At 41.7% G+C, this 18,233-nt stretch overlaps 1 protein-coding gene across 13 annotated transcripts in view; it reads left to right on the plus strand.

Moving 5' to 3' along the window:
- The first annotated feature begins 6,826 nt into the window (after positions 1 to 6,826).
- RIC8B (RIC8 guanine nucleotide exchange factor B) overlaps positions 6,827 to 18,233 on the plus strand; it is a 116,412-nt gene continuing 105,005 nt past the window's right edge. For 8 of the 13 annotated variants that reach the window (XR_635097.4, XR_635100.4, XR_635098.4 and 5 more), the window contains exons 1-2: positions 6,827 to 7,462; positions 16,514 to 16,561. Coding sequence is in view for 6 of the 13 variants with exons in the window: in XM_009181598.4 (XP_009179862.1) it covers positions 7,379 to 7,462; positions 16,514 to 16,561 (132 nt within the window). In the remaining 7 variants the exon portion in view is untranslated. The remainder of the gene's footprint in view (positions 7,463 to 16,513; positions 16,562 to 18,233) is intronic. The other 5 variants (XM_009181605.4, XM_021922861.2, XM_009181600.3 and 2 more) reach the window with 3 other exon arrangements.

The raw sequence follows: 18,233 nt of genomic DNA on the forward strand, positions 1-18,233 counted from the left end.
GCAGAGCTGGGATCTGAAAATTACTCCAGGCACAGTGGCTCACACCTATAATCACAGCACTTTGGGAGGCCAAGGAGAAAGGATCACTTGAGGCCAGGAGTTTAAGACCATGGCAACACAGTGAGACTCTGTCTCTCTCTATATATTAATTTTTAAAACACAATAAAAGAAATACTACTCCAGAGCCTGTCTGTGCTTTTTCTACCAAAGCACACTCTTCCTCCTTCCTACTTTTCTTCCCACCCTCCCACCCCATCCCAACTCCCATTCGCCTCTCCTGAGCAGTTCTGCAGTTTTAAAAATCAACCTTGACTGCGGTAATAGAACTTACTGGGGTGGAAGAGAGTTTCAAAAGTTTTGGGAAATTTTTGTGCTCACAAAATGCAGGCAGTTTCTAAGCTGGGCACCAGATCTTCCCCTAAACCAGAGGTGGCATTCTGCTCACTGTAAATAAATAGCAGACTACCTTTCCCTCTGTCATTTCCCAACGTACATACAAACCAGTGCATTATGTATGACCGAGATTTGGTTATTCTATAGAGAAACAGGAATAAAAGAAAATCAATAATAATGAAAAAAAAAAATACCAGGTCACAGAGGATTTTTATTACCAGGTCGAAAAAAAAAGCTCTGCAGGGGGGCGTGCAATGAGCCAAGCATTCACTAGAATGAAGTCACTGGGATGGGGGAGGAGGGAGCACGGAGGAGACTGGCTACGTCTTGCTGTTAAGGTCACTACCCTTTGACAGAGGTGGCCTCTGACCTCAACAGCCCTACAATTCTGTTTTGACTGACCCTGAAACCCATGAAATTCAGATGTAGGCACTGCCCAAAAGTTGAGATAAAGCTGACTAATATGGGAAAAGCTCCCGGTATGTGCCCCCAGCTGAAAGGAGCTGGCAGTTCTTTGGCGGTAGACGCAATTTATTCTGTCCTCCTCCTTTCAGGGAAATGCTAATCCTTCATAGGCAACTCGAGGGGAAGACTAAAATGTGTTGATGATGAATGACAATAATCCTTTGTCCACCGCCACCTCCTCCTAGGGTTGAACCTTAAGAGTTTAATCAAATGTTGGTAAGTAAATTAATGCCTTACTGCAAAAGAGGTGGTGGGAAGAAAGGTTGTGAGAATATATTTCCTCTGACATGTGAATCTCAATAAACTTAATTGCAAAGGCATCGATATGGGAAGGGGGTACTGAAAGAGTGTTTTAGATTCCTATTTACACACACATACACATAACAGTCACTATCCGAAAACTGTCTTACAGCATGTCAGTGTTAAAATGTTAACTTCAAAGTCTAAAGACCAAAGCAGCGCATTGGAATCACTTTGCTGTTGTTAAAAACAACAGCAGCAACATCAAAACTCATGCATTTGTGCATCCATAGGAAGAGCAAGATGTTTAGCCCTGAATCTTCACATCTTTCTAAGGAAGGTTGCATTTTTCATTCTAGTTCAGCTAACATTTTAGTGGCTACTCCATGCCAGGTCCGCCTTGCTGGCCACTTTGACAGCCATCTCTTTTAACCCTTCCAACTTACTGCAAAGTAAGTATAATTATGCTCATTATGTTGAGAAAAATCGGTGCTCAAAGACGGCAAGTGATTTATCCCTGTATACCCAGAGTTAAAATTCAAACTAGAGTCTTTTGGCTTCAGGTTTTCCTGTTAGATACAAAAAATTGGTTGCCAGAAGGGTTTCAAGGAATTTGACAAATGATCGGCTTCTGAGACTCACACAGTGAGTCAGGGCTAAAGACCAGGTTTTCCAGTTCTCAGTCCGGGTTCTTTCACCACATGACAGCATTGCCACCCAAAGCGCTGGTTTTCCCAAGAGGTGTTTGGATGGGATTCCAAGTCAGCGAGATGCAAATAGGTCTGACCCACATTCCTGCTCTTGGGTAAATAAAAACTCCTAAGGGGCAGAGCCCATTTTGTGTGTTTAATCTAAGAGTCCCACTGTGGGTAGCCAAACAATATTAAACAACTAGAGGGACATTTGCCTAGGACTAATGGCATGGACTCAATTTAAGCAATCAGAATACAGTGAATATTACTGAGGAACCTCATAAAGGTGCTGAAAGGCTGAATCAAGTAAATTTTTAAGAGTCGGAAAAAAAAAAAAACCCTTGAAGTCATCTAGTCCAACTCTAATTTTATGAGATAGAGATAAAATAATGTGCATAAAGATGTGAAGACAGTCAGCAACAGACTCTCCCTTCCTGTCTCCCAATTCTATTTAATTTTATGTCATACAGCATTGTAAGGTAACGTTTTCAGGAATGCAACATGTTGTAAGTTGAAGTTGGACTGGCTGGTTATAGAGTCATCATTGATTATGAAACATCTCTCACATTTAACTTTTCCTTTCCCACTGACCTCTAAGAAATCTCCATTGCTGGCTTTCAAGTTCAACCAACTTGGTATCATTTCTCAACAAGCATCTTGTTAATTTTGGCCTCCTGACCTTTTCTCACAGTATTTCCCCCTGTCTTGGAGCCCTCTATGCTCTCTCGACCATCCCTCTTTATAGATCACCTCCTTCAAGAAGACTACTCTGACTACTCTCCTTCCCATTAATGTTTATCTTGCTTTGATTTACACAGTACTATGCTCACTTTTTTTTTTCCTATCAGTAAAAAAGATCACTGTATTATTTAGTTGTTTCTTATATTCCCAAAGGACAGAATCAATTATTTCTACTTTTTAAAATTTTTTATGGTATCTAAGACAATGCTGTGCTCCAGTGAGTACTAAATATGGGTTAAAGGATAAAACTATGTTAAGTAACTTTGCTATAAAAGGAAGACTACATTCTTTTTTTTTCTTTTCTTTTCTTTTGTTTTTTTGGTTTTTTTTGGAGACAGTGAGTCTCGCTCTGTCACCTAGGCTGGAGAGCAATGGCACATCTTGGCTCACTGCGACCTCTGCCTTCCAGGTTCAAGAGATTCTCCTGCCTCAGCCTCCCAAGTAGCTGGGATTACAAGCATGCACCACCACGCCCAGCTAATTTTTGTATTTTTAGTAGAGATGGTGATTCACCATGTTGGCCAGGTTGGTCTCGAACTCCTGACTTCAAGAGATCCACCTGCCTTGGTCTCCTGAAGTGCTCGGATTACAGGCATGAGCCACCGCGCTCGGCTGAGACAGAATTCTTGGTAAAAAATGAAATAAAAATAACTTTTTTTTTTTGAGACGGAGTTTCGCTCTTGTTGTCCAGGCTGGAGTGCAATGGCGTGATCTCGGCTCACCGCAACCTCCGCCTCCCAGGTTCAAGCAATTCTCCTGCCTCAGTCTCCCGAGTAGCTGGGATTACAGGCATGAACCACCAAACCCAGCTAATTTTGTTTTTGTTTTTGTTTTTGTTTTTAGTAGAGATGGGGGTTTCTCCATGTTAGTCAGGCTGGTCTCGAACTCCTGACCTCAGGTGATCCACCCACCTCGGCCTCCCAAAGTGCTGGGATTACAGGCATGAGCCACCACGCCTGGCCAAAAAAATAACTTTCATATTGTCAGGTTATTTCTCAAAGACTAATGACATACATGAACATGAGTTTGGGGGTCTATCAAAAAACCAATTCAGCGGTAGATACTCTATCAAAATATTGATCCAGTGGTTCTCAATACTAGCTGCTTATTCAAATCAACTGAGAAGCTTTTAAAACTACCGGTATCCAGATTTCACCACAGATCAACTGAATCAGAATCTTTGGAGGTATGCCCAAGGGATGATTTGCACATATCATATTGATATTTGATTTGCACATATTGATTTTTCACATCCCCACTCTTATTAATAGGTTTTTCTAAAGAATGAGCATATTTAAAGGTGGTTTTGTTTTTCTGAGAATCACAAAATTTTAGAACTGAAAAATTTATAACTGAAATTATATCTGGATCAATCCCTTAGTTTAACAGCTAAGGACACTGTGGGACAATCCAGCTATTATTTCAGTTCTAAATTTCTAAACCTCAAGAAAAGTTGAGTGAGTGGCCTCACATAGCGAGGTGGTGGTTGCTGAGTGACAAGTCATACCTTGAATTAGTGGAATTCTCTGAACTCCAATTCTGGAGCTGTAGCCAATAGACCAAGCTACTAAGGCTTTAAATTTCTGCTTTCTCCTAAAGAAAATGTATACTAAGTATTACAACAGTTGAATTTTAAAAGCTGTTAGCACCAGGTACTCATTAAAGACCTTCAATTTGGCACATTCCAACTAGCCCATTGTCATGGCAAAAGGAAATGCCACAGCAGGATATATCAAAGTCCAAAATAAATGACTAGTATCTATTTGCAGGCTTTTTCATTGGCCCTAACATGAAAGTCCATAACATTTCATGTTATCAGAGCCCAGGGTGCTTCTAGCCCTTAACTATACCACTTATTAGCAAACTTCTTTGCTTATGAGCCAGCTAATCAATACTCTGAACTTCCCTTTTCTCTGTAAAAAAGAAAATGTGCCTCTTATTGACCTTGCGATTTCAGCTATAGCAAGGATTAAACCAAATAATCTACGTGAAGATATTTAAAGAATTTAAAAGCTCTGTCCGTAGATACATATAGGATTACTATATTACTGCTTCTAAGAGCAACAACTTGTGAAAAAATATTTGTTGCTTTGATTACCAAGGCTCTAAATCTTAATTCCTTGCTATCATGCCACTCAAGCATCACCAGGAAGTGGAGTCAGAACATGGCTAGAGCCTCTAGTCCCTGAAAGTATCCTATAACTAATATTCAAAGAGGTAAAGTGATGCAGTGACCTAGGACTCAGCTAGTCTCGGCTCCATTCCCAGAGTCTGCTTGTAACTATTGACCTTGGACAAGCCACTTAATTTTTCTGGAACCAGAGTCTCGTCAGTGGTCAAAAGATGACTTGAATTAGAGTGAAAGATCCCTTTGAGTTATAAAATCAGAATATGAACATTTAATTAAAATTACTAAAGTACAACTTCCCAAGTCATTAATTCATCTGTTTTTACATTTTTAAAATCTCTTTTTAGAAGTACAGAGTTGGAGCCTAAAAACATAGCCTATTTCTGGCAAACAGACATTTCAAAGACATGTGTCTGAAATGTCAGAGACCTTCTAAAAATTCTAAAGAGAAACATCTCTATGGAAATAAGATACTTTGTGCTTGTTTAATATCCTCTCCGGGAGACCCTTGCTCCAAAAATAAATATATGGACACCCCCAAAGCACTTAATACTGTACTGGACACAGAGTAGGCACCCAAATACTTTGTTAACAGCTCTCAGTTTGAGTCCCAGTTCTTGTTACTTAACTCGTCTGACCCTGTTTTCTTATCTATAAAGTGGGAACAATACCTTCCCCAATGATCCATTGAGATTAGAAGTATTAAAATGTTCTGTAAACTGTTAAAAACAATCGCAAGATGTTACTATTAGCTTAGGAATTCAGCTAACTATTCCATGACCTTACCAAAATGTGCTTTTTGGAGAGATGGATTAAAATCTTTCTGACTTAATTTATTACAGAGCACCTAACCCAATGCCTGACTCAACAAATATGCTCAATAAATGTTTACTGCATGGAAAGTATAATACACAGAAAGACCAAAAGCTCCATAAACTCAGGTCCCATGTTCGTTCTTATTTCCAAATTCCCAGCATCTAGCAGAATATCTAGCACAGCATAGAAGAAATTCAATCATTAGATGAATAAACTTTTGCCCCCTCTAGTTCCTCTTCAGCACAGCTCAAGAGGGAGAGACTGGTAGGGGAGACATCAAGGACGACTACGGGTAAAGGCTGCTTGGAATGGAAAACTTGAAATTACTTGGAGAATTCATCCACTCTCCATCAAAAAAAGCTTGGGAGAGCAGAAAGAGCACAAGCTCTGAGTTCAAATTCAATTTCCAAAAATCTGCAATTTTGATAAATTAACCAATTACCCTCTCCAAGACTCAGTTTCCTCATCTTAATATGAGAATAACTCATATGGGTGCTCACTAGAATGGAAGCTCCATGAAGGCAGGGACTTTACTTTGGGCCCACTGTATCCACACTGCATTTAACAGTGCCTGGGCACAACACAGGCTCTCAAATATTTGTTGAATGCATGTGTATGAAATTGATAGAGCTAACACTGGTGAAGTATTAACAGAATGCCTGACACGTAATTACCACTGGGGCGATGGGAACCTTTGTCAGCACCACCGCCGCTACTGTATCGGTATTATTACAGTTCCTGGTGGTCAGAGAGCAGCCACTTCGCGGGGTAAGGCCTGGTTTCAAACCTCGACTTTCCCATTCTCTGGCCGTGTGACTTAGGATAAATTACTTACAACTATTTGGGTTCCTTTTTATTTCCACAAAAATTTGTGTTGGGAGAATTAGAGGATATGGGGAAATCACCTAAGAGAGTCTGGAGCCCCGGTGGCACGAGATGCATGCTAGAGATTAGTATTAAGGCAGAAAATCGCCGAGTCCTCTTTTATACAGATAACTGCCTTCGATTATTTCCCACATTACTGTAGCTGAGTACATAACAAGAATGCAAACAAGGGTGGAAGGAATTTCCGAGACCGAAACCGCTAAATGAGAAAAGGGAATTAAACCGGTGCTTGACAGTTCCCACCAAGGCATGGCAGTTTCCGCGACCGTTAGCCAGTCCAGCCAGCCCCGCCAGCCAAGGCTGGAGCAGGAGAGTCAGCGGCGTAAGGGACTACACCGAAGCAGAGGCTTACACCCTCCCTCTAACGGTCTCCCCGCCGCTGGCCTCAGGCGGCCGCCAGACTCCCGTTTCCGGCCTTCGCGGTACCACAGTTCCCAGCATGCCCTTGGCGGGAAGTCTTTCCGGCTGGATGACTACTAATCCCAGCATGCCATTCGGCACTCCAGTAAATTAGAGGGAAGAGCGGGATAACCCCATTGCATGCAGGGAATTGCAGTCCATTTAGCGGCTGGTTCATAGATGGGCGGGGAAGAGCCGGGTTGCTCTTGTCCGCTGAGAATGATTCATAGAGGAGGGTCAGGAAAGAACGGTTCAGTCTGTGAAAGCCCCCTTAAAAGACTGGACACTTCTCCGAGGGAGGGAGAGGCAGGAGAGCAAGCAGGACCTTGGGCCTGACTCCGCCTCGGTCCGCTAGCCAGGCCTCGACCAAGTCCTGGGCCTTGTCGGGGGCGGCCGTGAGGCGCCGGTTGCTGGGGGAGCGGTGACGTCGCGGGGTGAAAGTTGAGGGGCGGTGACGTCGGGCCGGCCCGGGCGGAGGCTGGCGGGTTGGAGGCAGGAGGGAGGGAGGGAAGGAGGGAAGGAAGGAAGCTGGGAAGGAGCGAGCGGGGGCGCGAGGCGTTTACCTGGAGGCAGCGGCTTGGGCGCGCAGAGCGGCCGCGGCTCCCCCGCACCTGCGGCCATGGATGAGGAGCGCGCCCTCTACATCGTCCGGGCCGGCGAAGCGGGGGCTATCGAGCGGGTCCTGAGGGATTACAGCGACAAGGTAAAGAGTCCTGGCCCCGGGCGTGCGGTATCGCACCCCCGGGCCGCCCTCCGTGCTTGCACATCGCATCCTTCCCCACCCCCTTCATTCCGGGGATGCGCATTGCTCTCCCCCGAAAACGTTTCCGGCTTGGGCATGCGTGTTTGTGCCCCCAGCCTTTTCCATCCGTGCATCCTGCATCCCACTATCCCCACTCTAGCGCCCACTCCTCTGATTCCTGGCCCAGCAGCTTGACCTCCGGTCCTCCTCTCAAGCGTGCAAGTCACACCCCCGGAATCCATAGATGTGCATCTGTGCCCCGTGCCTCACTCCTGGATGCATAAATGCATGCGAGGCTTCCTCACCTGTACGGTATAAAAATACATGCTTCCCTGCATAAACACGGCCCTTGACATGTATAAAACGTATCAGCAACGATGGCAGTTCTTTCTATACCTTTAGCACTGTACGGTTTTCAAGGCATTGATGTCTCATCTATGGTCTCCTTTGATCCTCAGAGTGTTTATAGGGTAGATGGTATCATCCTCCCCATTTTATAGATGAGGAAACCGAGGTGCAAAGAGCTGAAATCACGCCCAAGGTCATGGACATATAATGTTGTAAGTGGGTGGAGAATGTAACTCCTAATGATACCTATTGTTTGTATCGCATTAACAGCTTTCCTATCCATTATCTCATTTAATCTTACAGCAATCCTGTGAGGTATTATCTGCATTTTGCAATTGAGACTCTAGATTGGTTAAATAACTTGCCCAAGGTCATACTTGGAGCTGGTATTCCAGTTTAGTTCTTTCCACTTTACAACTCTGCTGTAAAAAAGTATCTTATTATAAATCCCAGTCACTTCTCTGAACCTCTTTCTAAGAACCGTTAGCTCCTCATTACTTTTCCTTCCAGGAATTTTACATGCTTACTTCAAAAGATAGCCTGCCACACCTTTATCCTTTGGTTTAGAAGACTGCTTTATAGGAATGACTGGCGACTCCCTTCTGTGAAAACAAACCCAATACTAAGTCACAACCTAACTGTTAATGTTTTTCTTTCCTTTGCCCCCGTACATCATCTCCCCTTCAGTGTTTGCTTTGTGCCCGCCACGGCATCCGTCCACTTTGTATTATTGACAATTTGGGTCTTATTTTTGAATCTTTTCCACCCGGGGCAGAAATGGCATGCTGGCGGCTGAATTCCCGTTTCATCTTCCCAACAACCCTGTGAGGAGAGTGATGGTATTCTCCAATTCACAAATGAGAAAATTTAGGATGATAATGTGGTCCCAAGTCCACACAGCCCCTGAGAGATAGAGCTGAGATTTGAATTTAGGTGGTCCAACTCCAAGTCCAGCGCTCTTTCTACCGTACTGTGTTGCTTTCCTTGGGAGGATACACAGGTTCTCTCTATTCATATCTTAGCTCCCTCACTTTCTGATATGCTTTACTGTTGAACATGTCTGCCTAATTTAGGAATAACTCATTTAATGCATAGTTGTACATATTGTGGAGATTATAATGATTTAACTCGATTTATTACTGCTTTCCAGAAAAGGCATGAGGCAGCTTCAAACTGATTTTCAGAAGCAAGAAATACAACAGAGAACTTGGCCATTTGTTGAATCAACTAATGTTTATTTAGCACTTATTATATGCCAGATACCCAGCAATAAATAGGAATTTGTTTCTGTGGGGAGGAAGGAGGAAAAACCTTCAACTGGATATAATCACCTTCTTTAATATTTCTCCTTCCCTTTATGGCTAAACTAATTAGACTCCAGATTTGCTTCCTCCAATTGATCTCTTCTCATTGGTCTCCCTCCAGATTGGTATCTGCTTACAACTCCTGGCCAGGTGCTGTCAGAGCTTAAAACCTGAACATCTCCAGCTCCCCTTTTGTATTGCGAATGTTTTTAAGGTTGTTTTGCATGGTGTGTCTTGCTTAAGGTGGTATCTGAAGTGTTTCAGAAAATTCCCAAACACTTGTAATTTTAGGATCAAGCCTGAGAGTGCTCTGACTAGATGTGAATTGGGTCAGTTAGCTCTTTCAGAAGACAGCACTCCCTTCTTTTTCCTTTTTGGAGATAGGGTCTGTATCTGTCGCCCAGGCTGGAGTGCACTGGTGTGATCATGGCTCGCTGCAGCCTCCATCTCCTCCCCGCTGCCCCTCCCACGTAGCTGGACTACAGGTGTGTGCCACAGCACTGGGCTAACTTTTTAAATTCATTTTTTGTAGAGATGGGGTCTCACTATGTTGCCCGGGCTGCTCTCAAACTGCTAGGCTCAAGCAATGCTCTCACCTTGGCCTCCCAGAGTGCTGGGATTATAGGTGTAAGCTACCGTGCCTGGCCAGAAATCTCTCATATTTGATACTGACTATAGTAGGGCCAGTATAGTAGGGCTGATTATAGTACAAAGAAAATGGCTGAGCATCATACTGCAGTGAGGTGCCCCTCAAAGGGAGAGATTTTGAGAGCAGATGAATAGGAAGTGAATGTATGATCACAGTGGTTCAGGCAGTAAGAATGGGGAGATGGAATTAAATTGCCCAGCTCTGTGGTATATGGAATTTGCAACCCTCAAAAAAATAGTTGGGTACCATATACTTGTGTTTCCTTGTCTGGAAAAATGGATTTGAGAAATGTTTGGATTATGAGGTGATCATAGGGCATTGAGGAGTCCAACAGAGAGAAATGAATGCTGTAGACAGAGACTGGTTCATTGTTTGGGAGAGTAGTGGAGAGGTTCTTTATGCTACCTTATTCCTCTAATAAAGCTAGTCCTTGAAAGGAGGCAGTCAAATATAGTGGAAAGGTGGTGGGATTTGGCATCAGATAAACTTGGTTCAAATCCCAACTCTGCCATTTATTAGCTTTATGACTATGGATAAATTATATTAAGCCTGTGAATCTCAGTTGCCTTATCTGTAAAATAGGGACAATATCACCATTCTCTTAAATTATTGTGAGGATTACATTAAATGAAATGCAGTGCCAACACTGGGCACAATGCAGCTAGGAAGCACTCAGTAAGTTACAGTTATAATAACCAGGGTACCTAAAAGGTGTGGCCAGAGCCTCCTTGGCCACTGATCCTCAACTTAATGGCTTGTGTGGCCCTAAGATGAGTTACTTAGCTTTGCTGTGGCTTAGTTTCCTCATCTGCCAAATGGAGATAATAATAGTAACTATATCATAGGCTTGTTATCAGGATTAAATGAGTTACATGTGTAAAGCATACAGAACAGTGCCTGCCACTGAGGAGGCACTCCGCAACTGTTAGCTTTGAACAAAAAAATTAAACGTGGCATGAGTTGGCATAGCACAATATTAAAATTTGGAAATAATGCTCCATTCTTTCCCTTCTTTTTCTAATGGGTAGCAAAATACTTTGTACCACTTTCCGAGATACCTGTCGGGCTCCAGGAAACATCTTATTTCTACTATGTTATATATATAGACTCTCATTTCCAAACCTTGCTTCATTCACCGACCTTTGTTATCTTGGAGAGAGGAAAGATCTATCTGTCCCGGAAAGAATGAAACTTGTCTGTTTGTCAAGGGCATAACAGAGCATAGGTCTCAGCATAGGCAAGTGTTTTTGTTTGTTTGTTTGTTTAATGCGTGGAGCAGTTGTTTTTCTCTCCTCTAAATTCACCTGTTAACATTTATTGAGTACCTGCTATGTGCTATGTATTATCCCAAGCATTTTCACATTTCGTGTGTCATCTTATATTAATTCCTAGGAAATGGCAGACCTGGTCTTCAGATTCCATATCCAGGGATCTTTTGCGGGGCTATGTTGCCTTTACCCTGTCTCTTCTGTGTTTTTGAGCACAGAAAAAGTTTCTTTTTCAGGAGTGGTATACTACAGTTATTCCTCAATATCCAAAGGGGATTGCTTCCAGGATCTCCTGTGCATACCAGAATCTTGTCGATACCAAAATCTTTGAGTCCCTGATAAAAAACACTATAGTATTTGCATATAATCTGGGCACACATTCCTTTTTTTTTTTTCTTTTTGAGATGGAGTTTTGCTCTTGTTGCCCAGGCTGGAGTGCAATGGCGCGATCTTGGCTCACCACAACTTCCGCCTCCTGGGTTCAAGTGATTCTCTTGTTTCAGCCTGCTGAGAAGCTGGGATTACAGGCATGCACCACCATGCTTGGCTAACTTTGTATTTTTAGTGGAGACAGGGTTTCTCCATGTTGGTCAGGCTGGTCTCGAATTCCCAACCTCAGGTGATCTGCCCGCCTTGGCCTCCCAAAGTGCTGGGATTACAGGCGTGAGCCACTGAGCCCGGCTGGGCATATCCTCCTATATACTTTTTTTTTTTGGAGACAGAGTCTTGCTGTGTCGCCCAGGCTGGAGTGCAGTGGCTTGATGTCGGCTAACTGCAACCTCCGCCTCCCAGGTTCAAGTGATTCTCTTGCCTCAGCTTCCCGAGTAGCTGGGACTACAGATGTGCGCCACCATGCCTGGCTAATTTTTGTATTTTTAGTGGAGACAGAGTTTCACCATGTTGGCCAGGCTGGTGGTGAACTCCTGACCTCAAGTGATCTGCTCACCTGGGCCTCCCAAAGTTCTGGGATTACAGGCGTGAGCCACTGTGCCTGGCCTCTCATATATACTTTAAATAATCTCTAGATTACTTATAATACATAATACAATGTGAATGCCATACAGATAGTTGTACTGTATTATTTAGGGAATAATGCCAAGGGAAAAAAAGCCTGCACTTGTTCAACACAGGCACAATTTTTTTTTTCCCAAATATTTTCAAGCCATGATTGGTTGAATCCACAGATACAGAATCCTTTGGCTACTGTTAAGTCCTAATCACCTCCACTTTAGTTATAGAATGAACTGTTAATTTGGGGAAGTATGTATCATTCTAGTCTAGACTGTTCAAGCTCTTGCTCCCCACAGGCCTGTTCTTTTTTTTTCTAGAAATGGGGATCTCACTATGTTGCCTAGGCTGGAGGCTGGTCTTGAACTTCTGGGCCTCAGCCTCCCAAAGTGTTGAGATTACAGGCGTGAGGCACAGTGCCCAGACCTCAGGCCTTCTCTAATAACAGATTTAGTAGAGAGATTAGTTGCCACCATTATCATGATTATCAACAACAAACTGTGACTAAGGGCCCTGAGGTATGGAGTAGTGTCATACTTCCATACCTGGATTCCTTACATCACAGGATATTTTATGTTAGAGGAAACTCAAAGTTAATAGGGCCCAACCCTCTCGTTTAATAGATGACTCATCAACTATGATGATAACCAGAGAGGTGGCTTGGTGGCCCTACAGGCCACCTGGACGTATGATTACTGCATACATAGCAAATTCCAACAGGATTCCAGTTTTGAAATATGGCAAGTTTCTGGCCAAATGAAAGGTATTTAAGATACAGACAGCTAGCTAGGTCTCTAGTAGTAGTCCTCATAGGAGAAGAAAACAAGACTGCTTGCAGTGAGGTCTTAATTCATGTGCTAGAAGAACCTGATTGATAGAAACCTAATATTGGGACAGTTCTATAAATATAGCCTCTACATTTGAATAAAATATGTAAATATCCAGGACCATGTAAGAGGACTTTTTGTTTTCTACTTTGGAAGTTGGGCTCTGACTCTTTGAGTTCACTATGTGGGTTTTTGCAGAGAAGCATGTTTAGTGGGCTGTTCCTTTGTTATACTTTGTTCCTATGTCCAGATTATGTTATCTAATCTGTTTCTGATTTTTAGTTATAGAAGCAATCTCTGTTCATGAAACAGCACAACACACACCACCCCAATTAGGTTTATTCCCGTGAAGTAGTACTGTTTGAGTGTATCTTTAGAAATCTATGAAATTACTCCTAGCTCTCTAATAGGTCAATATTTGGCCAGACACCACACCATAGGTTATTCAACAATAACAGTAGTAGCCATTGAACACTACTATGTGCAAGGTGCCATGCTTATAAAAAGATAAGGAAAACTTGATATAGGTAGTAAAGTTGAATAACTTGGCCAAGTTTACACTTTTAGTAAGCAGTAAGACTGGACTCAAACTCAAGGTTGTCCGACTCCTGATCCTGAGCTTTTTAGAGCTGATTCATAGGGTATGAAACCTGTGGTGAGAGTCATAATGAGTCTGGTGTGTCACTGAGTTGTTAGCTTGCTTGGTCTCTAAATTGAACAATGGTTTAACTCTTTTTTTTTTTTTTTTGAAATGGGGTTTTGCCGTGTTGCCCAGGCTGATCTCAAACTCCTGGGCTCAAGCCATCTGTCCACCTCGGCCCCCCAAAGTGTTAGGATTACAGGTGTGAGCCACCATGCCCAACCAGTTTAACTCTTTATATTTGATTTTTTTGCTCCTTTTTCTCTGGAAATTAAGCATGTAAAGAAGGTGAGATGGCCGACTCTTGGCTAGGGAATACATGTACAGCTGGAAATGCTTGTTTTCTTTTTCCCCATTTCAGCCTTAGAAAGGGGAGAGAATAAAGATGGGGTACTGAATAAATTAAGTATGATCTAAGTTGGATAAAAGAACCCAGGTTTATAGAAGCCAACATCTGTTGGATCCAAACAGTCGTAGAGGTTTGAGCTTCTGAATAGATTGGCACATTCCAGATTCAATTTGTAGTGCCTCACATACCATTATATTTTCTAATTAAGAGCAACAGAATAATTAGACCTTGGTACTGTTCTGAATTCCCACCTTAAAAGATTAATTCTACGTAGGAACTATATAAAAGACACTTTTATAACTTACTGAGTGTCTTTCCAAAAGACAATTTATTTTTCTGTCCCCTTACCATAAATGCCAAAAAAAAGTTTAGAAGAACCATTATATATATTAACAAGTAGGTACATTTATTCCAGATAATTTATGGAATTAGCATTTTACTTATAATGGCAAAAAAATAGGCTTTCTTGGTTTCTTAGTGCAATTATTTTCATTTGTATTGAACCTTTATGAAACTTTAGTTTACAACTTTAATCTGATAATCTGGCACTTTTAAGTCTAATGTTAATTTTCACTAAATCTCAGGTCTATACATTTCTAAGTATGGCCCTCAGATTTACAATCTTTCTTTCCTCTCCTCCTTCCTTCTTTTTCTTATTCTTTATTCATACTTATCCATTTTATTTTTTTAAATTATGAAAACAATATACCAACAATGAGTCTTCTTTTTAAAAAATTGGTACATAATATTTTGTCAGGTGAATATAATATGTATAATAGAATATTGTCACATGCACAACATTCCGTCAGTCTCCTGTTGGTTATTCCAGTTCTCGCTTTTTTTCCTCCACAATATTGGATGACACTGCAGTGATACACATATAATTATTCTCTCCTTCTAGATCAGTAGGATAAATTCCTAGGAGTAGGAGTTCTGGGTCAAAGAGTATGAATATTTTTATGGCTTGTAATATGTGTTGTTGCCAAATCACTTTCTCTTTTAAGATTTATGTCAGTTTATACTGCCACCAGGAGTATCATGCCTGGATTATTGATGTCCATTCTTCACAGGGCATTATGTCCTTAGTCTTGCTTTCCTTTAATCTGGCCTGTGAGCTACTGCCTGAAATGTTCTTCCAGAATGCTGGTCACACCTCCGTCATAGTCTTCCCCTGGTTGCCTGTCACCTATTTGCCAGTTCAGGTATAAATTTTAAAATCCATGCCCTTACCACCTGACTTCATTCATTTTAATTGTTTTGTATCCATATTCGAGGCAGCCTCCCTCCCTCAAATAGCCACTGTCTCCTACCTCTGAGTCTTCCCTCTGATCATTTCTTACATTCAGAACTTCTTTTCTGCCAACATTTCTCCATCTTCTTTAATTTAAAAAATTGCTGCTTCTACAAAGATGTCAACACAGAACCACCTGTAATGATGATATCTTTAGTACTTAGTGTACTTCACTCCTGGTGGGTTGCCAGTAAATATTTGTCAATGTGGCTAATGAGAGAAAGAAAAAAGAAGTAGAGAGATTTTCGGTGGAGATTTTTTTTTTAGTAGGAAGGCTTAGAATTCTTAAGAGTACTCGGTTCTCCTGAATAAAACTTCAGAGGAGAATGAGGAATTCTGCGCTCTATTTTTGGGGTACCACTGTTCTTTCTGTGATCATGGGCAAGCCAACTTATTCTGTCTTCTATTCTCCTTTACTTCAGCTACAGAGTAGAAAATATAGTATTGCCAATCATTGCAGAAGAGTCATGACACTCTCTGCCTTTCTAGTTATTTTTTCCTCATAATCATTGGCATCATCATCATTATAACCCGAATATTTACTGAGTATTCCTACTTGCCAGCAATGAGATCGTGCTTTATATACATGCCTTAGCTTTTTTAACTGTCACGATCTCTCCGTGAACTAGGTACCCCCTGTTTTCAGATGAGAAGCCCAGTTCCAGAGAGTTTACTTGCTCAAGGTCACAGCTAGTAAGTGGTAGAGCCACCATGATTTAAACTTTTATTCTTATTGAACTATTTTTCTGAAATATCGAACTATCAAGTTTTCCCTATCCACAATTCTCTGATGATTTCTTATTGCATATGAAAAAGAAAGTATAAACTCAGCAACGTTGAAAGGCCCTTCCAAATCACCGTCCAGTATACTTTTCCATTCTCATCTTCCTCCATGCCCCACCCCAAACATATGTCCTGTGTTCCAGTCTCACAAAGTTGCTTATTTCACAAATACATCATATAGTTTCACACATTCGAGCCTTTGTTTTTGTTCCTGGATTGCATTCCGTTTGCCTCTGGCAAACTCCTGTTTATCCCTCGAGATCCAGCACAAATATTCTGTATTCTGTGAAAGCCATTCCGGATTTTCCTGGGCAGTTAGTGGCTTGGTTCGCAGTGCTCCTTTGTGTATATTTCTGCTGTAGTCTTTTCACACTGCTTTATAACTATTTGTTTACATGCCTGTCTCCCTTACTTTAATAAGAATATTGAGATATGGGAAGGCAACATTTTTTACAGGGACATTATTTTAGATACTATTAAACATAGCCAAAATTAAAAAATACATGTATTTAAAATGACATTGTTTCCCTTTTTTCCCCCCTCAGCATAGGGCTACTTTCAAATTTGAATCAACAGATGAAGATAAAAGAAAGGTAAGCCTTGGTGTTACTCTGTGAATGTTTATGTGTGTGTGTATTTCATTCATGGACTTTCTAAGCAGTGGTCATGTTTTCATCTGATGGTTATTGATTGGTTTCTTGTTTCCCTTCATTTTATTTTTAGGAACCCTGAGAAGAAAGGTTAGGTTAGGTTTAGTTTGGGTTACATGTAACTCTTTCCTCCTTTGTCCTCACAGGACTATTTACACTTGTATAAATCAGGAGTAGAGGGATTCAGAGGAGACTCCCCCCAGATCTACTCACTCCCGAAGACTGACTGTTTAGTGGCAAGACTCCACGTTGCCCAAAATCCATTGCTAATATTGTAAAGCTTAGCTTGAGACAAGGTCTCACTCTGTCACCCAGGTTGGAGTGCAGTGGCTCACTGTAACCCCAGACTCCTGGGCTCAAGCAGTCCTCCTGCCTCAGCCTCCCAGTAGCTAGAACTACAGGCACGCACCACCATGCCCATCTTTAAATTTTTTGTAGAGTTGGGGTCTCATCATGTTGCCCATTCTGGTCTCTTGAACTTCTGGCCTTAAGTGATCCTCCTGCCTTAACCTCCCAAAGTGCTGGGATTACAGGTGTGAGCTACCATGCCCGGCCCTGCTTTTGTGTCTTGCTGTACTCCATACATCTATCCTTGGCCATACAAATGCCAAAATCAAACAAGACAGTATGACTGAATGAGTGTAAATCTATCACTGCTGCTAGAAAAATAGCTTAAATTCAGTATTTTGCAAATATTGGGTTGACAGTGCCTTGAAATCACTCCTCCGTTCACCTGTATCCCCATATCTAATATCAGTGTCCTGCTCATTTTACCTTTTCAGATTTCTTCCATCCATTTTCTCCTTAACCTCTGCCCTAATTCAGGCCTACATCTGATTACTGCATCAGTTTCCTGACTGTTCTTTCATTTTCCAGTTACGTGCTTTTCTAATAGATTGGCATCCATAAATCTAAAATAGCAATCTGACCATGTCATCCTTCGCCTTAAAACCCTTCATCTATCCCTTCAGTGACTTTCTTTGCCTACAGAATAAACGTCAAGCTTCTTAACATGACATGCTGGGTGCTCAGTGATCTGCTATATGCCTACTTTCACAGCTTATTTCTTTTCTCTCCCTTGTATTTTATGTTTTAGGACTAGAAAATGTTTCCAGTTACACACACATCCGCATCCCTTCTGTTTCTTGCTTACTACTTTTGCAGTATATTGTTTTCTACCTAGAATGCTCTCTCCCTCTTGTACACCTCTTCTTTTTCTCACCTGGTGAATCCCTACTCACCTCAGGGGCACCTCCTTCAACAAGCCTCCTTTGACATTCCAGTTAAGGTGAAGTACCTCTTCAATATTCTCATAATACTCTGTATAAATCTCTAACATTAATATTTATGCCTTGTTTCTTAATTATATATCTGTTGATGTTAGACACTGGTATCTTTATACACTTGACATTTGGAGTGCCCAGCACATAATAGGCACTCAGAAAATATTTATTGGATGAGTGACCGTGGAATATAAATTTTGTAGATTAAGGTTTAACTCTGACTTTCTTTTGGATTTGAACAATGTAACCAAGACTAGAGTACCTTTTAGAACAGGGATTCTCAACCAGGGATATGCTCTTTGGAGAGCTTTTTCAAAATAGCCCTGCTCAGG

Source organism: Papio anubis, chromosome 9, assembly GCF_008728515.1.
Source record: "Papio anubis isolate 15944 chromosome 9, Panubis1.0, whole genome shotgun sequence".
In the NCBI taxonomy this organism is placed as follows: domain Eukaryota; kingdom Metazoa; phylum Chordata; class Mammalia; order Primates; family Cercopithecidae; genus Papio; species Papio anubis.